Raw genomic sequence first — 24,125 nt, forward strand, 5'->3', positions numbered from 1 at the left:
GCTTCAATGACAGAATAATGATGTTCAACGGCAACAATACGAAGGCAGGAAACCCACTGCAGTATGTACACTGAGTAGATGTGTTGACAAAGTGCCGGCAATTAAAACACCACATTGGTGGTAGGAAATACTGTTTCACATGGCTGCAGTAAAAAAATAACAGGAAGCGGATCCCCCTCAAAAGTAAGGATGAATGTGCCAACATCTATCTTGTTGTCTGGAAGGCCTTGACATACAAAGTGAATCCCTCACCTCTCCAAGTGTCTGAGTAGTTCTTCATCTGTAGCTATAGTCCTAGCGAAAAACTAATGCCTGTAACATGCTGAGGTTCTTACAGGGTGCGATGATAGCAGGTACATCACCAAGTTGTTTACAAGGGATTAACTCCCATGAATGTGTAGGATTTGCTGTCTTAATGAAGGTAGAACTGTTTTGTAATTTGCTAAGGGAACAGAGTTCACTCACAAATATTTTTTAACATTCTCCACAAAAAACAGTGGCTTAGTAAAACCAGGAACCAAGGGGTGGGGTGGGGGGGGGGGGTGGGGATCTGTTTGCAAGCTACTTGGTTTCATTTTCCATCGGTAGTGTAGCTAAGGAGGGAAAATTCCTAGGGTCATAACAAATGACAATGAATTGTGGTATGTCTAATCAGACTGCTGGGGCTCACAGCCAACTACTGACAACTTTGGTCATTTCATGATGCTAAATACCAGCCATGATGACGCTTACTCCCATGGTTGCCAGCTAGCAGGGCAAAGATCACCTGGCATGATGACCAGAGCCTGGATTCCTGGGCCCCCAAATGGACAGGCACCTACTCCTCAGTATGCTTAAGCATATGACAGCTTGGATATCAACAGCGCAATCCCGGCATTGTAGGGGCTACCGTCGTATGGGTATCTGACAACCACCCAGACGGACTGGCTGTAATGCTAGGTATTGGGTGGCTTCCCTAGATGGTCTACACTATGTTTAAAAAAAAAAAAGAAACTGCGTTAAATCCAGATGCGGTGACCAAACATAAGTTAACCGAAATACGTGGTGTAAAATATGTGAACAAAGCAGGAGAAGTCAGAATCGATGTCCTATGACCAAGCTAGGTTGTCAGAAGAAAATCTGTCTTAGAGAATAAGTTGCAGAAAAGAACCAGTCAGTAAGTAAAATTGCAGCACGACACGAAGAAGTACTGCAATGCTTGGGGCCTCATACTCAACATGCATGTACTCGCTGAGTTGTGAGCCCCCAGGGATGTTTATATGCATGTTATTTGAGTTGAAATGAATGCATATCTGTGCAACATTTTCCTTGCTTGTTTTCAAATTGGATTGGACTGTGTGAATTTTTATAAAGTGCACTTGCTGATTATTTTCTTTACATCTTCACTATTTTTTATTTCATTGGTCTAGTGAAGTCAGAGCTACAAATTTCTCTAGAGTTTGTTCATTGGTCCAAGGGCCTGCTGCCCCTTCCATGTGAATTCAGCGTATTCTTAAGGCTTGGTCAGATGGGCATCTGCTCACGCAAGCAGAATGCCCTGTTGGTCGGAGCAGTTTCTCATTTCCAAATAGAGAATGAACAGAGCACATTGAACCTGTTGTTGAATGAAGCTAAATGCTAGTGAGTCAGCTGCTTTTGCAGTAAACATGAGTAATTGTTCTGATGGAAACCAACTGTCGCTTTTATTCGCGCACTCTTTAAGGAAATGGAAGAAGTCGTTATAACATTTTAATGGCAAACGAGATGACTATTGTGAATTTCATTTACTTTGAATGGAACTGTGGTCTAGTGAACACCTTTTCTTCAGTTATCTTTGTGTGTCTCTTGGACAATTCTAAATGTTACACAGGCAAACTGCACCAAAAATTTCTGACTAACTTGAGCTGTATATAGTTAATTATCTAGTCAAAAGAGAGAAAGGGAAAATAATTAGACATCCAAGAATTGTATGTTGGAGGCAGTAGAATCATTCAGCAGTCAGCTTCAAATGCTGGTTCTCTAAATTTTCTCAATAGTGTTTCTTGAAAAGAAAATCGCCTTCCCTCCAAGGATTTCAATTTGAGTTCCCAAAGCATCTCTGTAACACTTACACGCATTTCGAACCTACCAGTAACAAATCTAGCAGCCTTTCTTCGATCCAACTTGGTACAGATCCCTAACAATCGAGCAATTCTCAAGAATAGGTTGCACCAGCGTCCTATACATGGTCTCCTTTACAGGTGAACCACTCTTTCCTAGCAGGACACTAGTAATACTGTAGCTGGACATTACTGGTTTGTTCTTCCTACACATTCTAACTAACTTACATTTTTCCACATTTAGAGCTAGCTATCATTGATGACACCAACTAGAAATTTTGTCTATGTTGTCTTGTATCTTCTTAGAGTCATTCAACTTCGTCACCTTACTGTACACAACACCATCATTAGCAAACAATTGCAGATTGCTGCCCAACCTGTCCAACAAATTATTACTATGTGCAGGACTAGTCTCTGCACAGAAATATTTATGATGTAGAACTGTTAGCTGCAAGTTCGTGCAAGTCTAAATTTTGAGGACAGCATAGTATCCTCTGAATTCAGCAATAATGCAACAGTGGGCATAGACATCATCTATGAAGCAGTGACAACAGCAAGAAGTCACATGGCTATCCTGTGTGAAGATCGGGACTATATTTTAATAACCAATGGAGCTTTAGAACCAGGCTCTGTACATCATGAAATTCAATTTTTTTGTTTAGTTCATTCAACCATTTTCTGAATAGTAATATTTTTTCAAGCTCGTTCTCTCAGAAGTTGTGCCACTTCTTTTGCAGGCAAACTGCACTGTCATGTACCACCCCCCACCGCATACACTGGCAGAAAAAAATCGCAACACCAAAAAATAATTAATGTAGAGTTATCAAATTTCAGAAATACATTTGTCTAGGTAACACATTTAAGTGATTAGCATTGCAAGATCTCAGCTTAATGTAAGCACGAAATAAGCAATTGTGCAAATGTAAAATGCTGGTTCATTAATAACTGTTGTAACCGCCAGAATGTTAGATGCAGGCATGCAAATGTACATGCATTGTGTTGTACAGGTACTGAATGTGAGTTTGTGGGATGGATTCCCACATCTGTTGCTCTTGGTCAGGCAATACAAGGACAGTTAATTCTGTTTACAGATGACGCTGTTTGTCATCTGATGATGTCCCATAAGTGCTTGATTGGAGTCAGGTATGGTGATCAAGGAGGCCAAGGCAACACGTCGACACTGTATAGAGCATGTTGGGTTATAATAGTGGTATGTGAAACCATTATCCTGTTGGAAAACCCCCCTGGAATACTGTCCAAAAATGGCTGCACAATAGGTCGAATCACCAGGTTGACGTATAAATTTGTAGTCAAGATGTGTGGTACAACCACAAGAGTGCTCCTGCTGTGGTACAAAATTACATCCAAACCATAACTCCAGGTGTAGGTCTCAGACTGTCTAGCATGCAGACAGGTTGGTTGCAGGCATTATCCTAATCAACATATGGCCATTACTGGTGCCGGAGCAGAATCAGCTTTCATCAGAACACATAACAGACCACCTCCATCCTGCCCTCCAAGGAGCTCTTGCTTGACACCACTGAAGTTGGAAATGGCGGTGGTTTGGGGTCAGTGGAATACATGCTACGAGGCATCTGGCTCGAAGCTGTTCTTGAAGTAACCGATTTGTAACAGTTTGTTGCATCACTGTGGTGCCAACTGATGCTCAAATTGCTGCTGCAGATGCATTAGGATGTTCCAGAGCCATATGCCAAATACAATGCTCTTCCCTCTCGGCAGTGCGGCCATATATTCTTGTGACCACGGCTGCCAGCAACCAAACAAAGTGGCTACAATACTGCCAAGTCTTTCTGCAATATTGCAGAGAGAACATTCAGCCTCTCTTAGCCCAATTACATGATCTCTTTCTAGCTCAGTGAGGTGTTGATAATGGTGTCCTTGCTGTCTTTATGACATTCTTGACAAATGTCAACTCACCATGTGCAATCTCAAAGGTAACTAATGCTCATGAAAGTTACAGCATGTATTTCAAGTAAACCTGATTTGCATTCTCATAGTGGCACTATTAACACCACTCCTGTCTGATAGGTGCTACATTTGAATCAATATTATCTTTCTGATTGCTTTTTTCTGTCAGTGTACTTGGCTGCCCCCACATCCAGAAATTTAATTTATTATTTTTGTACTTTTTCATCACCGAATCTGTCCAGCAAACAAGCAGCGTACTACTGCATGACTATGAAAGACAGGGCATTGTCTTGCCGATAACTAAGGACACAGCATGTAGCTTCTTTCAACAAAGTCTGACCGATTTCAGTCCATCTAAAAATTAATATTAAACATTGCAACCGGTAATTAATTGGGACTGTACCAATTTCAGCTAGAGACAAAGCAGCAGTCATGTAACTACGTCTTCCACTATTATACCCACCCAATAAAAGTGGCGATAACAAAGATTGTGGACAGAACAATAGTGTCCAGTTTCAATACTTCAAGTAAATATATTGCCATAATTACACTTTAAGAAGCTAGATCAGAAACTCCAATTTGGTGTATTGAAAAATATCTTACTAAGCTCAAAACATAAACAGACAAATAAATAACAAAATCTCTCAAACCAAGGCCCGTGCAGAACATTATTAAAAACGATAACATGCCTGCCCAAAGGATAAGCAAAACAAGCATTTTTTTTACTTTTGGATATTGTTACAAACTTACCGAATTGCTTGAAATCAATACACTGATGATTTAACTGCACCCGAGAGCTGGAGCAAAGTGCCCAAAATATTGTATAAATAAGTGTTACTATCACAAGGAAACACAACATCAGCACCCAGGCAAGCTGCAGGATGTAGGTGATACTCATGAACTGAAACAGCCACAAAGGATGTAAAAGAACAGATTGCTAATTACAGTGTTGTTGTATTTTGAAGTTACTTCACCAAACTCTACTTGGATTTGTAATGTGATACTTCAAATGGTTGTTAATTTTACTACAATTACTTCTGTTACACAAAAACTGTCAAAAATACACTCCTGGAAATTGAAAAAAGAACACATTGACACCGGTGTGTCAGACCCACCATACTTGCTCCGGACACTGCGAGAGGGCTGTACAAGCAATGATCACACGCACTGCACAGCGGACACACCAGGAACCGCGGTGTTGGCCGTCAAATGGCGCTAGCTGCGCAGCATTTGTGCACCGCCGCCGTCAGTGTCAGCCAGTTTGCCGTGGCATACGGAGCTCCATCGCAGTCTTTAACACTGGTAGCATGCCGCGACAGCGTGGACGTGAACCGTATGTGCAGTTGACGGACTTTGAGCGAGGGCGTATAGTGGGCATGCGGGAGGCCGGGTGGACGTACTGCCGAATTGCTCAACACGTGGGGCGTGAGGTCTCCACAGTACATCGATGTTGTCGCCAGTGGTCGGCGGAAGGTGCACGTGCCCGGCGGCCTGGGACCGGACCGCAGCGACGCACGGATGCACGCCAAGACCGTAGGATCCTACGCAGTGCCGTAGGGGACCGCACCGCCACTTCCCAGCAAATTAGGGACACTGTTGCTCCTGGGGTATCGGCGAGGACCATTCGCAACCGTCTCCATGAAGCTGGGCTACGGTCCCGCACACCGTTAGGCCGTCTTCTGCTCACGCCCCAACATCGTGCAGCCCGCCTCCAGTGGTGTCGCGACAGGCGTGAATGGAGGGACGAATGGAGACGTGTCGTCTTCAGCGATGAGAGTCGCTTCTGCCTTGGTGCCAATGATGGTCGTATGCGTGTTTGGCGCCGTGCATGTGAGCGCCACAATCAGGACTGCATACAACCGAGGCACACAGGGCCAACACCCGGCATCATGGTGTGGGGAGCGATCTCCTACACTGGCCGTACACCACTGGTGATCGTCGAGGGGACACTGAATAGTGCACGGTACATCCAAACCGTCATCGAACCCATCGTTCTACCATTCCTAGACCGGCAAGGGAACTTGCTGTTCCAACAGGACAATGCACGTCCGCATGTATCCCGTGCCACCCAACGTGCTCTAGAAGGTGTAAGTCAACTACCCTGGCCAGCAAGATCTCCGGATCTGTCCCCCATTGAGCATGTTTGGGACTGGATGAAGCGTCGTCTCACGCGGTCTGCACGTCCAGCACGAACGCTGGTCCAACTGAGGCGCCAGGTGGAAATGGCATGGCAAGCCGTTCCACAGGACTACATCCAGCATCTCTACGATCGTCTCCATGGGAGAATAGCAGCCTGCATTGCTGCGAAAGGTGGATATACACTGTACTAGTGCCGACATTGTGCATGCTCTGTTGCCTGTGTCTATGTGCCTGTGGTTCTGTCAGTGTGATCATGTGATGTATCTGACCCCAGGAATGTGTCAATAAAGTTTCCCCTTCCTGGGACAATGAATTCACGGTGTTCTTATTTCAATTTCCAGGAGTGTATTTAATTACTCTCAATGTGAAATCATGTACTCGACATCTAAATAGCTCACTTTTTCAGAAAATAACAGAATGTAAGTGATAAGAATAAAATCTACTCATACAGGTAACTTCTTCTATAGGACAATTAGAGCCTTCACAGAAGCATATAAGAATAAGCATTCAACATAACTAACTAAAGAAGCTTGTTATATACATGCACTTATAGTGAATTCTCTGTGTCTCAATATTATACAAGCTTCTTTCTATACCAATAGAGAGCTACAGATTCCATACCTACCCTCCACACTATTGAAAGTTTTTGAAACTGCATAGCTACATACAAATTATCATGTAAGAGCAATATTAAAATCTTTGAAAAATTAGAAGTGCAAGCATACCAACAGGCACACTTCAGATGGCTAATTGCAAAAGCTTGTTCTCTAGGCACACTTGACATGGCAAACTGCAAAAGCTTGTTCTCTATATGCACATATAATGAAATCTCTGCCTCTCAACGTTTTACAACTTCCTTTCTATATAATCAACAGAGAACTATAGATTCAATACATACATACCTACCTTCAAACTATTAAAAGTTTTCGAACTGAATAGCAACGCACAATATTAAAATAGTAATAGTAATAATAATAATAATAATAATAATAATAATAATAATAATAATAACAATAACTCCGCACTGCCAGTCCCAAGCCTGGGGCCTCATCTCACAAGTGATGAGGAAGGAGGAGGGGGAGGGGGAGGGGGGAGGAGTAACACCTCGTAAAAAAAACCTGCGTCCATCTGGCTCTGGATGGTAGCACCCTGTGACGGCCCCTGCCTAGGGCTACAGATGAAGCCCAGTCAATGGTCTCAAGGGCGGAAGACGAATCCTAACTCCCAACAGCAGAGAGAGTGGAAGAACAAAATGGAGAAAACCATGAAAAATAATCATTTCAGTCTAGCTATCCGATCTTACCTTGGAATTTATTTCCTACCATGTACATTGTACAATTTCAATTGCAGGCTGGAAAGGCTGCTAGAAAGAAGCACTATCCCAGCTGGTAACTCGAAAGAGGAATCCACTATTGCTTTACGCAACACATCAGGACAAAGTTCTGGGGAGTCCCAACATCTGCATTAAGGATGAGTTGGAGCAATCTTGGTATTCTTCCAAACTGAAGTTCAAAAGGAAATTCTTTGCAGGCACCTTGAACGTTAACTCATTACTAAAAATTGGTAAACAGAAAGAACTTGAAATTCTCTTAGATAAGCATGAAATACAAATTTTAGCAGTTCAAGAAACAAGATTTTTGGATGAAAATGTTACAGAAACCAAAAACCATAGAATTTTTAAGGGTAAACCAGCAATAAATATCATGAAAGGCATGCCAATACTTGGTACCACTTTCTATGTTCATAAAAATTTAGTAGATAACATTACAGAATTCAAATCCAGTTCAGAAAGACTATCTCTTCTCACAGTTAAATGCAAAAATAAACAGTATACCTTTGTTAATTTTCAGGCTCCAATCAATGATGACAATAAGAAAAATCCGAGTAAAGCAGAAGCATTCTGGGAACTTCTAGAAGAAGACATATCAAAAATTCCAAAATCAAAATATGTTATACTTATGGGGGATTTTAATGCACAAATAGAGACGGAAAAATCATTTCAAAAATAGTAGGATATTATCCAGCCCATAAAAGAACAAACAAAAATGGCACAAGGCTAAGCAGTCTTTGCAGAACATTTCAGTTAAAGGTAATGTCAACCTTCTTCAAAAAATTACCAAGAAAGGCAAAAACATGGATCTCTCCAAATATGTCGCTAGGGGAGTTCCAGTTAGATCACGTGGCGATTTCTAAATGCAATTTTAAAGAAATCATGAATGTAAAAGTAGCAAGAAACAGGGAATTTGATTCTGATCATTACCTGACTAAGATGAAATAAACTTCCCTCCAATAAAAACTAAGAGAGATAGCAAAAATTAATTAAATATGATACAGACACACACAACATCATCAAAGAGGTGATAAAAAATTTTCATGAAGAAATTAAAGTAACTAAATCAGGGAAGTGGGAAGAAATATCGAAAGAAATCAACAGGGCACCAAAAATTTTATTTGGAACAACAAAAATTAAGTGGAAAGTCTGGTGGAATGAAATCTGTGAAGAAGCAGTTACAGAAAGAACAAAACAGTGGAAGAAATGGAAATGTTCTGGAAAGCCCGAATACCATGATGAATTGTGGAATGCAAAGGAAAGAAACAAAAAGAATAATAAAGAGAGCTAAAAGATCTTTTGAGAAATCACTTCTTGACATACAAAACAACTTTGTAAAACATAACTCCCGGAATTTCTATCAGATGTTTAAAAGTCATCTAAAAGGTTACCAAGCTCCAAGTATTTGCTTCACAAATGATAATGGTAAAGTAGGCCTAAGCAACAGCAAGAATTGTGAAATGCTACGAAAGTAATTTGAAAAATTATTGAACTGTGAAGAACCAAACTGTAAGCTAGAATTTCCAGATCTCCATGAAAATACAGAAGGCAGATCCACCATCTACAGCTGAGGAAATTAAAAAAGCAATAAGTACCCTGAAAAACAACAAAGCTGCGGAGAAGACTCTATTACAGCTGAACTTATTAAATGGTCTCAACCGAAAATTGTAACTAACCTTCAGCTCATGTTTGAAGAAATATGGGAAACAGAAATGATAGCAGAAGACTGGAAAGTGGCTCTCATCCATACCCTGCACAAGAAAGGTGATAAGCAAAATGTAAATAACTACAGAGGTATATCTGAGGTACATCTTTGTTGCCAGTGGGTTATAAAATATTTTCAACAATATTAATAAACAAGGTAGAAGAAACACTTGATAGCCATTTGGGAGAATATCAGAGTGGCTTTAGGAAGGGGAGATCTTGCTCATAACAGATTTTCAACCTATGGTCCATAATTAGTCACAGACTTACAAACTCCAAAGATATAGTTGTAACATTTCTAGATTTTAAAAAGGCATTTGACTGTTGGTAGGGAAACACTGGATAAAGTGATCAGAGAATTTGGCATCAAATCTAAATTAGCAAACCTTATTCGTGAAATGCTCACGGACACCAAATCAAAAGTAAAGTTTCGGGATGAAATATCAATGACATTCAACACAAAAACAGGTGTAAGGCAAGGTGATGGCCTGTCTCCACTCTTCTTTAACTGCATACTAAAGAAAACAGTAAGAGAATGGAAACAAAAACTAAAAGAACAGAAGCTACCTCCAATGAGATTGAGAACTAAAAACAGTTGTTGTTGTTGTTGTCGTCGTCTTCAGTGCTGAGATTGGTTTGATGCAGCTCTCCATGCTACTCTATCCTGTGCAAGCTTCTTCATCTCCCAGTACTTACTGCAACCTACATCCTTCTGAATCTGTATAGTGTATTCATCTCTTGGCCTCCTCCTACGATTTTTACCCTCCACACTTCCCTCCACCATTAAATTGGTGATCCCTTGATGCCGCAGAACGTGTCCTACTAACCGATCCCTTCTTCTAGTGAAGTTGTGCCACGAACTCCTCTCCTCCCCAATTCTATTCAATACCTCCTCATTAGTTATGTGATCTACCCATCTAATCTTCAGCAGTCTTCTGTAGCACCACATTTCGAATGCTTCTATTCTCTTCTTGTCCAAACTATTTATCGTCCATGTTTCACTTCCATACATGGCTACACTCCCTAAAAATACTTTCAGAAACGACTTCCTAACTCTTAAATCTATACTCGATGTTAACAAATTTTTCTTCTTCAGAAACGCTTTCCTTGTTATTGCCAGTCTACATTTTATATCCTCTCTACTTCGACTATCATCAGTTATTTTGCCCCCCAAATAGCAAAACTCCTTTATGACTTTAAGTGTCTCATTTCCTAACCTAATTCCCTCAGCATCACGCGACTTAATTCGACTACATTCCATTATCTTTGTTTTGCTTTTGTTGATGTTCATCTTATATCCTCCTTTCAAGACACTGTCCATTCCGTTCAACTGCTCTTCCAAGTCCTTTGCTGTCTCTGACAGAATTACAATGTCATCGGCGAAACTAAAAACAGAGGTATTGTAATTCAATGTTTAGCATTTGCGTATGATTTTGCCATTCTTTCTAAAAACTTAACAAATGCTAGAATACAAATCAACCTCTTAGAAGAAATAGCCAACAAAGCAGGTTTAAGAATATCTGCAGAAAAAAGAAAATTTATGACAAATATAAAAAATACTCTGGAACCCCTAGGCAACAGATATTGGCCAGATAAAGAGGGTAAATAAATTTAAATATTTGGGAGAAATTATCCAAGAAAATGGATTAGAAAAATTCGCTGTAGAAGAAAGAGTACATAAAATGCAGAGAGCTAATGGAATAACTAGGAACGTCTACAACAAAAGGTGTCTGTCTAAAAATTTGAAGATACAGAACTACAACACAGTAGTAACACCAGAATGTCTTTATGCAAGTGAATATTTAGTACTGAACTACAAATTACACAAACTTGAAGCACTAGAAAGAAAAAATCATTCGAAAAATACTTGGACCATCAAAAAAACAGAGGTATGGAAAATAAGAAGCAATGAAGAAGTTTATCGCAACATAGAAAACATAAATGAAACACTACTAAAGAGGCACCATGCTGTTTTTTGGACACTTATACAGAATGAACAGCAGCAGGTTAACCAAACAGATTTTTAAATATCTTTGGGACATGAAGTCAACAATAGCCTGGATTCAAGAAGTTAGGAAAGATTTGGAAAGAAACAACGTAAGTGAAAAAGATGCAACAGAAAGAGAGATTTTCAAGAGGAAAATGTTAAAAATGCAAGGATTCCAAGGCAGGAGGGAGAAGAAGATAGGGTCAAAATGGTCCGAGATGAGAAAAAAAAAATAAATAAATAAATAAATACATAGTGAAAAGATGAAAGAATACTGGAGGAAAAAGAAAGAATAACAAACAAGGAAGCATTGAAATTGGTGCATGGTCCTTAGATGACCCAAACTAAGAAAGAATAATAATAACAATAATAATAATAATAAGCAGAAGAATACCAAAAGGCATATTTCACGACAGTGGAAGGAGGGAAGAAAGGAAGGAAGATTAGAGTTTAATATCCCATCGACAGCGGGTCATTAAAGACAGTGCATAATCTCTGATTACTAAAGGATGGGGAAGGGAATCATTTGTATCCTTTTCAAAGGTAACGACCCAGTATCTGCCTAGAGCAACTTAGGGAACCATGGAAAATCTAAATCTGGATGGCTTGAAGGGATCTGAACCTTTGTCCTCCCAAAAGCAAGTCCAATGTGCCACCTCGCTCGGTCACACTGTAGTAATGTCATTGCAGTTTATGTCCAGTGTCCTATAATTACTCATATTAATGGACAGCAAGTCTCTCACAGACTTGCTTTCTCTGTACATGTCTATTCTCATGTTTCTTTAAAAACAAAAATTGAAAGCAAGAAGTGTGTCTTTTCCTTACACTAGTGAGTATCAGAGTTACACTTTTTTGTGTTAGAACTGTTTCTTTTGATGACAAAGACAAGAAACTGACAAACATGCTCACCACTGCACAAGAGATTCGGCCCCCAACACGTGCTCCCCAGGCACGATAAACTTTGTGTCTCGTCGTCCCAGTTGCCAAACAGCCAACGAACAAAATCATAAGCCCAAGGGCACCCATGCTGGCTCCAATTATGACAAAAACCATCTGCACTGCTTCTAACCTATGCACAAAAATAATATTTAAGAACATACATACTGCGCACATTAAGGAGTTACTCGATATTTTTAAAAAAATGTTTGCACAGCAAAAACAAACATAAAAAATTGTAGCAGTAACTTCTTCACATTCATATTAAATGAAAGCAAAAAGAGCTGCGAAATTTGATTTAAAAATGGTACATTTAATACTTGCACATTTTAAGGTGCCAGTTATCAGTTTGATAGACACATGTATTATCAAAAATTAAGTTTCTTACCAGCCAAGACGAAGATGGAAGACTTCATTGAACATCAAGATGCTGAGCGTCGCACCACGATACATGGTTCCACAAAATACACCCACTCCCACAATGCACATAATTGTAGCAATGAGGGTGGCATATGGGATGCGCGTCATGCAATCACGGCACTTGTCACCTGTACCACAAATTTTTTGAAGAGAAGATAACCCTTGGTCATGTAGAAACACTAACTGTTGTCATGTTTAACTATTTTGCTCTTATTTCAATTAAAATTAAGACAATTTTCACTCTGACAAAAAATTAAAACAGGAACAATCTATAAACAATTCTGACATCTAGAAATAACTAAAAAGAATTAAAATAGTTTTAGAGTAAAGGAGACTACTAAAACACACACACACACACACACACACACACACACACACACACACACCTACATCGTGCTGACTAAACAAGCACAATGCAGCTGCAGAGGTGTGCAGAAGTCCATACGGGAATATCTACATGTACTCTGGCTCATTACAGGATTCATCAAAAAGCTAGTAAAGTTTTCATTCTTTTTTTCCTGCCTGTCAATGAATAAATGCTTTTACTATTCAGTGAGTGGTTTCCTTTAATTGTAAACTATTTACATTCTGACAGAACTTTCCTAACTAAATTTAAAACAAATACTACTTTCTTTCCTCCTACTATGAAGATACATGAATGTTGTTCTAATATGAAAATAAATGAATGTTATTGGTTATTCCACTTAGTCACAGTCTTAAAATGAGAATCGAATCTGAAATTTGTTATTGTATTTCAAGAACCCACTGTGTGACATACCTGATATGAACAATGGTCACAAGGGAGTGAGCTACACTAAAACATATCTTTTGGAATTAAAAGGGTAGCCACTAAGAACAAAAAGTGGTAGGAAAAAGGGTGTAGCAAAGTACGAGAAACTACAGAAAATGGCTATTCACAAAGAAAGAAAGATCTGGGGGTATCCAATATGTATAGCAGAAACGCATTCCAGAGGAAAGTTGAACAAGGGCTAATGTAACATGTAAGAAAGATAAATTGGAGAAAAGTTCTGGTTAGAAATGGAGTGAGCAAGGTAGTGTCATGTTCCATCATCTTTCGGGCGTGCACTCGGGACAGCGACAATTCTTCTTGCGATATTTCGGCTAGAAACCTCCCAGCTATCTTCAAGGCGAGTCAGAGACTGAGTTCATAGCGTTTGTGCGTGCCTATTTATACGGAGAGTCACGTGATACAAAGCTGCTGAGGATTGAAAGGATATTTCTAGCTGAAATATCGCAAGAAGAATTGTCGCTGTCCTGAGTGCACGCCCGAAAGATGATGGAACATTATTTCTGCCGGGAAAACTTCAAGAATCACAAGGTAGTGTCATGTTCTATGAATCATTTGCACAATAAGCTGTAATTATGTGGAATGGCTCATTTTACATTCACATCACAAATTATTTTGACAATATAGCTACATGCTGATCATTTACAAGTTTCTTAAAAAAAGTCCGATGAGAGTAATTCCTACCCACCAACTTTTACACATTACAGTAATTAAAATTCTCTTACAGGATAGGAGTTGTCGAGAAGAAACCTTTTCAGTTTGTTTCCAAATTTTTCTTTTCCGTCTGTCGGATGTATTATATCACTGGATAAGAGATCAAAAATTTTGGCTGTAGCATTGTGCACCCCGTTTTGCAATTAAGACATTTGATGTATCAGTCTAATACCAACTTGTCTGGATCCGGCAACCATGCAACCCTGGTTTTTATTTATCAGATTTTTGAATCACTAATAGCTGGAAGGTGGTGGTATATATCAATGTATCTTAATGCAATCTACAGTTTATGGTTTCTAACTTCAACTGATCACTAGAAAACTAGTGACAAACATTTATGAACAATAGTCGAAATTTGTTAATTGCAGTATTTGTTAACTGTAGCATTTTTAAAAGTACAAAAGTGATTTTAGATGTACAGGATTTTTAGTATTCATGGGTCACAAAAGTTGGAGTGATGGGTATATATGCCTACAATCTGCCTGCATTCATAAATGGAAATTGACAATGAAACTACTTAGGGAATCACTGCAGCTTGGTTTGAAACATCTGAACAGAAGATTTCAGTAGCGTGCAGCATTTGTGAGATAGTGAACAAATTTCAATTTAACACTACAGGAACACTTTCAGGCTGCTGCAGGATGTCTAAAGCTGCAAGCCAAACAAGTTTTCAATACATGCAAAGCATCACAACATGAAAGAAAGATGCCAGTTTGATCATGCATGTTAAAGCACCGCTTGCAGCATGAGGAGGTATGTTAGCCCTCTATCAAATCTTGCTGGCAGTGAACTGCCCAGCTAGATGTTGTTGGATGTGGTTTCTAGATGGTTTTCCACATCCACTAATACGCAAATATTTAGAAAATTTCTGCTCATTTCCAAAGGAATAACACTACATGCATACACCTGGGGTATACATATTCCGTCCCATGGGGTAACGTGGTGGTGACAGGAAGGGCACCCAGCCACCCCTTAAATTAGCCATGCCTAATCTGTTAATAACTATGCATGTCCTGTGCCAAAGTGGCATAAAGGCACAAGACAATGAAGAAGACAACCAAGTGAAAGAAAGTATAGTTCAAAATTAACATAAAAGAAAAATCATGTAAATGATCAGCAAGCTGCTATATGTCACTGTAAACATTTGACAAACTTCAAACTACAGAAGACTGCAGTTATGATTCATGGGACCTACACCTTAAATTCCTGTAAACTGATCGTGTTCTACTTGTGAGAGTAAGATACTACAAAAATGCCTAACCAGTAAAGGAAACAGTGAGGATTCAAGTTGGGATATCAAGTAAACATTAAAAGAAGAACAACGAAGTCAACAAAGCAGACAACAGAACAATGTGCAAAAATGCAAAAATAAGTCAACAATTCTGTTAGCCAGGAGGTACAGCACTGCATCTACATGGTGAAGCCACGTGAAAATCGCGGTGTGTTCTCTCTCTCTCTCTCTCTCTCTCTCTCTCTCTCTCTCTGTGTCAAGCGGGCAAGAACTCACCAAATATGACATAATAGGTGTATTTGTCCCCTTTCATGTTGCTGAGGAAAATGGCAGTTAACTACATCGCAGTGCAGCATGAGGCATACAGAACAGCATTGAGCCTGCTCACACAGCAAATTTCTTGGCTATGAACATCTGTGTACCTTTGAAAGCCATGCGTTTGGCTGTGTAGTTAGGCAAGATATTTCAGTTCATCTTTGGCAATTTCCACCAAACTTTGTGGCACACCATAGCCATGTGGGCACCATACAGATTGGGCACACATTTGCGTTGCTCGCGTACTTTCAGATTTCTGCATTATTCCAAAAATCTATTCCATAATTACAATTATGGACATGTATAGCACTCTGCTGTGACTGTTGTACCAACGCGGGCATTAAATGTTATAATAGCAAGTTATTTTGTGAATCTTATTCCATTTGTTGCAAGTAGTCGTCACTGACTGTGATGGTAAGTGACAAAATCTACATAAGCAAGCGAGTGACCATTTGCAGACTATACACTTTCTTCAAACACAAAGCACTTGTATGCTTGTACAATTGTTGCTAGGAACCGGCAACAATGCAATCTTCATTGATATCCTGACCTATGTGAACCGCTACCATCATGAATCTGACTACAGTAACCCAAATGGTCCACCCTTTCAGTCAAGAGTTTGAGTACGAGCCATAAGAAACATGAGATGCTGGAAATATATATGTCCAACCACGCAGAGCCCTGCCTGCCTAGGTAAGCCCCACAGAACTAGGATGCAACAAGTGCCACAGAGGTTGCTGCCCTCTTAAGTATGCACTCTACTGTTAACCCCACAATGGTCGCATGTTCTGAGATTAGAGGATAGGTAGCACTAACCAAAGCTCAGGAACAATGGGAGTCCCATGTCTGTAACCAGTTGTTACTGGCTGGGCCCCCGAGGGGAGGAATAGAAGGGTTGAAGGTTTGACTTGCACCATCAAATGGAAGAAGTGTTGCATATTTGTCCATAAAAAGCTTAATCTCTCCACAACTTTCAAGATGAACTGTAGCAAAACAGGCTCCAACAGTGTGGTTGCAATCAAATCATCATATCTGAGTATTCTATCCATCAAGGTTAAAGGAGTGTTCTCTTCAAATCATTACGTTTATGAGTATGTTCTACAAGATTCTTCATTTATTATGAAAGTAGACTGACAATGCTTCACCGTTGCCATTTCACCACAACAACTGCTACCACCACCAGAAAATTTTCACTAGGGCTACTAGTTTTTGTCACTGTACAAACTTTATGAGCTTTAATGGGTCAAATGATATAAAACATTCAATGAACTGTTAAATGTAATAATTAAAAGATTATCCTCTTGCGTGTACAACTACTTCGAATTTCGTTCCACTGCTGTTACTACAATAATGTGAAATTTTAGGTACACCTGCTCTTTTTGTTTAATATCCATGTCTTGACACAATACATATAACAAACCTACAGTTATACAAAGTATAACATTAAAGAAGTGTCCCAGTTAATAAAATTACCAAACAACACACTAATTAAACAAGATAATTTCTAAGTTGGATGTGCAAGTTAGTCACAATAAATAATTTCAATGTGTATCAAATAGATAATTAACAAATATTTACGTTTATTTAAAACAAAGTTGAGCAACAGGTATCCTGCCCTGAAATCTTGATGTGGTGACAAACTGGTTGTAAGTTGGCAAAGCCACTAAATGTTAACACAAAATAAAGGCTGAGGGAACAGACTGGTCTGTAACATGTCCTGATGGTTTTGTTTATGCCACATTTAACAAATTTTTTATTATAAAAATTAAAATTGCAGGTAGTGTCAGAAAAACACTACTGCACAATACACGAATCTCCGAGAAGTATTATGATGCATATTTGGTAGGCCTACACATATCAAGCATCAACTGCGAAAAATGCAAAGGGAGAAGCTATAGGTAACACATACAAACTCATGAAAAAATTACATATCAAGGAAATTACTGCAACAGTTTCAACAAAAAATTTCAAGTACTTAGGGTGGTGTTCTGAGGCATTATTATGTGACCAAAAAATAAACACCCATTAGAAATGATGGAAATCAGTTAATACACATATGGCACATTTCACTGTTGCATACTGAAGGGAGGATGATATGTCTTTCCAAGACCTCTGCTACTAACTGTGCAGCTGTCTACTATACACTAGTGAACACCACTTGATATTTGTAATAAACTGATAGTGACCATAAAACAATTACTTGCTTGAAATGTTGTTTCTAAAAAATTATTCTTTGCAAGTAACACAATAATAAAATTATATTCTGAATCTTAATTATTTGTAAAACCATTTTTATTGTGATTCTGCCATCTCTGAGTATCATTCTTTTTACCAAACAACCAAAATGTCTGCCTTTTTGATTAATGTTGTCATTTATTATTTTGGCAATATTTTGTTTAAAATTTGAAACATCTGGCTTCGTCATATCTCTCACTTAATAATTATGTAGCTACTCAGTAACATATTATCAACCAATTTTTGAAGAAAGCTTTACAAATTCCACTACTTGATGGAGAAAGACATCCACGATAGAGGTAAGCGATTACTCAGATTTGGCACAACTCTAAAATATAGAATGATTTTGATTGCACAATTCTTTACTAAGCTTTTCAACCGAAAGTGAGTGCACAGACTGAATGTAATACAGATGTCTCTCATGTAGATATATCTGACATTGTCTTTATCTATTCGGAGAGAACCAGTGCCAAAGTGGTTCTCTAGGAATAAACAATGGCACTATCAAATATGCCAACATGAGATGAGATATGTACTATAATCAGTCTGTGTGTTCAATTTTGGGGTCGACAGAAGCGTCCGATCCCACGCGTCGGCTTTGACCCGTGACGTAAGGGTGTTGTCGTGTGTGACGTCATGACGGCGCGGAGTTCGGTTTGAGTGTGGCTGTCTCCAGTTCTGTTTTATCTTATTTTATTTACTTTTCTGATCTGTTCGTTCTATCCCGTGAGATTTTTTTTTTTTTTTTTTTTTTTTTTTTTAAAGACAAAAAACACTAATCAGCCACTGAAGCATCTTTATCTTCTACGGGTTGCAGGGGTTACGACCCCTGGGGAGGTGGGTGGGTATTCATGCATGGCTGTCTTCACTAACACGTTGTAGCTACGCAAGGCGTCTAAATTTGTTTATATTCAGTTTGCCCCCCACCCAAAACACCCCATTTCCCGCGCTTGTCCCGGTAGTGTCACTAGGCTTCTTGTGGAAAGAGTGTGTGTTTGTTTTTGTTTCCGCCATATTTGTGACGTCATGGGTCAAAGCAGACGGGTGGGATTGGACGCTTCCGTATTTCCCAATTTTGTGAGCTTTGTACTAAAGTTTGATTTTAATCTACAGTATGGTGATGAAATTTTGAAATGCATAACACTTAATAAAATTTTTTGCAGTCAAGGCCTTTCTATATTTCAAAGCTGTACCCCTATAAATCTCAGCAATGTATTAGTCTTTGGCAATTATTGTTGGAAACAGAGTGTTGCAATGAATCCTGTGAAGTATTTGCTATAAATCAATTAGTGTTACCTTAGTCCTTTTTTGCTTCAGTTTTATTTTATACCTGGGAAAACCAGAATTAGAAATAGCTGCTTCTTTTGGTGTGTGTGTGTGTGTGTGTGTGTGTGTGTGTGTGTGTGTGTGTGTAGGTGGGGGGTGGAGGGAGATGGTGTAGGAAGGATGATGAATCAAATACTGTCTCCCATGACTGGGATGTAATTTAGCTTTGCAGTGACCACTAACGTGGAAATCGACACAGGATAGGTGAGATTCAATGGTGACAATGTATGTTTCAAGCAGTATAGGCAGTGGTCACTTTTTGTGCTATCATGTACGCGGTTTACTGTGAGTAACATGAATAAGAGAAAACCACTACCACAAGAACAGTCAGATGAACATCAGCCCAATGCAATAACTCTTGAGAAGCTGTAGCATTCAGGACTATCTTCTTGGTACGGGTTGCAGAAGCCATCACCTCACACATACGTCTCTCGATACTCAACATCACACACATATTAGTAAAAGCACAGGAAAAACCGCACTGAACATGTGAAGTATTGGACTGACAAGTTGTTGTACACACTGGTGCTCGTCAAAGTTTAGGCACGAGTATACTGACAACTGCACAAGGTGGTATATCTTGTTTGTCAACAGAGCATTGTTCAGGCAGGTAGTCCAACTTATCGGACATGGACATGTTTATGCAGATGGAACAGGGTCCTTGATATGTCTGCCATTATCTGTCACTAGTGTATGAACAGGTATGTACAGCCCAATTTTATGCAGCTGTTTGTTCATCTAAAGCACACTGCAGCTGTACCTTGAGCAAGAAGCGTCACCCCAGCAGTCCCACATTGTCTCACGAAGGTTTTAAAAACACTTCGTTGTCAAAAGAGAGCTCATGTAGCCCTCTAATTCTCTTAACATCAATTAGAGCAAATTAGAGCAAATCACCATGCGTTACAGGCAACTGTGTATCAAGCATGGACTAGGATCGTTCCTCAATGTTTTTGGTGTTTAATAGTCCACGGCAAGACACGTCACCACCAACATCAGGACAAAAGGTGATGTTACATGTTTTTAGAAAGGGTTGTTAAAGACAATTGATCAAAAGTGCAGAATGAAAAGTACATATAACAAAGCACCTACTCCTGAATTCTCACAATTAGGCCTACTTCTACAATTTGATCCACCATTACATATCATTGCATCAGCCAAGAAAGCAAGACAAATACTGCTGATCTTCCACAACAGTGTAAGAAGTTAATGTAAAATAATATGAAAATGATAGTTGCTACTCACCAATAGCAGAGATGCTGATTCGCAGATAGGCACAACAAAAAGCTTTTGGCCAACAAGGCCTTTGTCAAAAATTGACGACGCACGCACGCACGCACGCACATACACACACGACCACAGCCTCTGGCTTATTTTGTGGCAGTCTTTTTCTTGTGCCTATCTGTGACTAAGCATCTCCGCTATATGGTGAGTAGCAACTATCCTTCTCATAATAATGTAATAAGCTAACTTCTCATGAACTTGAGAGAAGATTCTTTCTTTACAGTAGACTATCGGTCACGAAGAAATATGCAATACTCCACAACAATGCTTGCTACAAACACGAGTATACTAATATTTCAACATACTTATACTTTTCATCCGATCTGTCAGTTTCAAACAACATAACATAGGCACTTTACCAATGTGATTACCCTGTTTCATTATATGCCACTTGTATTCAACTTATATACATCACACAGTTATCATAAACACTTAGTAATGTTTAATTTTGTACAGGGAGCATTTAATATGCCATTAACTGTCACTTGAATCGTGGCAAAACCCTCTGAAGACTAAAAGCCGGATGTAGTCCACCCAATTTCCAAACGTCTACCCAAATACCAGTGGATCATCATTCAAAATATGTGAATAGATAGTGTCAATGTACTTTACGACCAAATAAAAAACTTTAATGATGGGATGAGATGTGATGTGTACTCCATATATGCAAGAATTTGAATTGGACAATTTGTGAATCAATAGTGTTCGTGCCAAATGCGCAATTCAGGCTCAATGAAAGTGAAAAACTGCAATCTATTCCTCAAAGACAATCTTTCCTGCTTCAGCGCCAAGTGTATTAACCACACATAATTAACTGGAGAACATACTGAAAATAAAGATGCAACAATAACCTACTTACTAGCTGTTTTGTATCCACCCACTGATACGTCATCATGCAAGAAATGTTCTGAAAATCTTCCTACACTATCGTGTGAGTATGCCGACGGTCTTCGTAGGGGCATAAACTGAGCTTGGGTTTCTTCACGCTGTGCATTGGTTTTTCTTCTAGGACCCATTTTCAGCCAGTATTAAACACTTATCACTCAGTTAGACATAGGGCTGAACTGCTCCACCACCCATTAAGAGAATCGATTGATAAGATTAGATAAAACACACATAACACACAATCTAAACATTCAAGGAAAAATCACACTCACCCATTTTTCCCCTCAACTGCAGTTCCCAGTACCGTATATTATTTAGTTTTACAGGATGTTTACTAAACAGAACGACGGTGCATATGTTCCAAATTAAAACAGGTTGCACCCCGATAGTACTTCAGGCATCAAGCACTATGCTACGCCCAAAATTCCAAAGGTGCGCCATTTTAAACTGACAGCACTTATACAACGAAACAACTATTTGACAAATACATTGTATAAATATACGTTCGCCCTGAGACAGCAATTTGTCTTCGCGTCTTGTAATCTACAACGACAACAGGTGTGCGTGACACATGAACTCTGTTTTATTGTCGTTCGAAAAAGTTGGGTAAAAAAAGAAGCTCAACTCAGCGGGAGTTACAAAAGTAATGCAACACTTGAATCATACTAGACTAGACTAGACACTATAACTTAGGATGCTGGTCCCTCTATTTTTACGTATGACATGAAGTCCCTCAGTAACTCTGATTAGTATGAGGATATGAAAATACTCAATTTTTAAGACAATACATTATGTATGAGACACGGCACAGAAATCGATTATGTTATCGAAGCGACAATACGTTGGTCACCACGCGACAAAATGTTTGCGCAACAGTTTGCTCACAAGTTGGAGCGTGTGAAGTGGAGACAGTGTGAATCACCGCATATCTGGCGCGCGAAACGTGTTTGAGTTAGTAGTTTCTTCAGTCTAGTGTGTCTCTACTTCGCCCACACAGTGAATTCTGAATTGTCCATTCTGAATTGTCCGATACGCATCACCATTTTTAGGGTGTTCACTGCTGAATTTATTGAAATGCGTAAGAGTCATACATATTTTTGAGAAATTAAGACCAAGGAATACAACTCTAGAGATGAGCAGGAAGCTGCTTGTACTGTAATTCTTTAATAGAGAAAGGATTATATCTGATTACATTTTATCTTAATGTGAGAAAGCAATCTGCACATTTTTAACAAAAACAAATCAGATACTCTGGGTACCAAATGAGGTGTCCCACAAGATTCCAGGTATTTGCTTTTCACAATTCGTGTAAACGATTTGCTCAATATGGTGCTATGCAAATACATACTATACGCAGATGACATTACTTTCGTTAGAGTGGTAGGGCATCAGACACACTGAAACTTAAAAGTGCAGAACAACTCAGGGTATCAAGTACATGGTTTAGAGTAAACGAACTACAAATTAACCACTCTAAAAATGAAAATATTATTTTCATCCTATCTAACCATATTGAATGTAGTGCCTCAGTTGCGCTTTTTGGCCTTCATCTGGATCCAGAAATAAACTCACATTAGCTGTGTATGCACAAAGTTGGCACAAATCCACTATTTGCTACGTAAACTTAGGGCTTGTGTGACTGACAGCTACTGCTGAACTTCTTTATACCTTTTTTCACAGTGCTGTTATGAGACAATTCCTCTGGAGCGAAAAGAATTCTTATTTGATAGAAAAAAACTTTAGTTGCATTCTTGGAGTAAGATAAACACGTATCATGTAGGGAATACATTAAAGAGTTACAAATACTGACAAATGTATGCCTATATAAGCTCAGCAGCTTGGTGCATACCAAGAAAAACCAAACAGCCACGAACTGCCTGGGACTACACGTAAGTATGACTCATGTCAAAGGCATCCCAATCACTAAGCTTAAAAACTCAAAATAGCTGCACACTCAAAGGGATACAGTTAATAATGAGGGTCACTCCAAAAGAAATGCACACTATTTTTGTAAAAACCCTCTTTTATTCTACATGTTTGTAAGTTTTACGATGTGTAGATACATCCTTTAGAAACTATATTTTCATTTCTCCACATAATTTTCATCCCTCTCAACTGCCTTACGACATCTTGGAACCAGCGCCTGTCTACCTGCATGGTAAAATTCTGGACCAACCTGTTGGAGCCACTGTTTGGCAGCGTGCACAAGGGAGTCATCATCTTCAAACCTTGTTCCACGAAGAGAGTCTTCCAGTTTCCCAAAGAAATGATAGTCACATGGAGCCAGGTCAGGACTGTAAGGCGGGTGTTTCAGTGTTGTCCATCAGAGTTTTGTGATCGCTTCCATGGTTTTTTGACTGGCATGTGGCCGTGTATTGTCGTGCAACAGCAAAACATCCTGCTTTTGACGATGTGATCGAACACGACTCAGTCGAGCTTAAAGTTTCTTCAGTGTTGTCACATATGCATCAGAATTTATGGTGGTTCCACTTGGCATGATGTGCACAAGCAAGGGGCCTTCGGAACAGAAAAACACCGTAGCCATAACTTTTCCAGCAGAAGGTGTGGTTTTGAAGTTTTTTCTTGGGTGAATTTTCATGATGAGACTCCATTGATTGCCTCTTCGTCTCTGGTGAAAAATGATGGAGCCATGTTTCATCACCTGTCACAATTCTTCGAAGAAATTCATCTCTACCATTCTCGTACTGTTCCAAAAGTTCGCTGCATACCGTTTTTCTTGTTTCTTTGTGAGCTACTGTCAACATATTGGGAACCCACCTGTCATAAACCTTTTTTAGCGCCAACAC

The 24,125-nt window shown here is 39.3% G+C and overlaps 1 protein-coding gene across 2 annotated transcripts in view; it reads right to left on the reverse strand.

The window, feature by feature from the left end:
• Positions 1-22,106, reverse strand: part of LOC124605798 (neuronal membrane glycoprotein M6-a) — a 35,634-nt gene extending 13,528 nt beyond the window's left edge. Inside the window, exons 1-5 of one of the 2 annotated variants that reach the window (XM_047137695.1) lie at positions 21,591-22,106; positions 21,293-21,497; positions 12,492-12,651; positions 12,077-12,236; positions 4,758-4,908 (exon numbers count right to left, since the gene is read on the reverse strand). In XM_047137695.1, coding sequence (XP_046993651.1) covers positions 4,758-4,908; positions 12,077-12,236; positions 12,492-12,651; positions 21,293-21,449 — 628 coding nt within the window. In that variant the 5' untranslated portion in view covers positions 21,450-21,497; positions 21,591-22,106. The remainder of the gene's footprint in view (positions 1-4,757; positions 4,909-12,076; positions 12,237-12,491; positions 12,652-21,292; positions 21,498-21,590) is intronic. The other variant, XM_047137696.1, reaches the window with a different exon arrangement.
• Positions 22,107-24,125: the final 2,019 nt, after the last annotated feature.

The sequence above is a fragment of the Schistocerca americana genome, chromosome 3, assembly GCF_021461395.2.
Source record: "Schistocerca americana isolate TAMUIC-IGC-003095 chromosome 3, iqSchAmer2.1, whole genome shotgun sequence".
Lineage (NCBI taxonomy): Eukaryota > Metazoa > Arthropoda > Insecta > Orthoptera > Acrididae > Schistocerca > Schistocerca americana.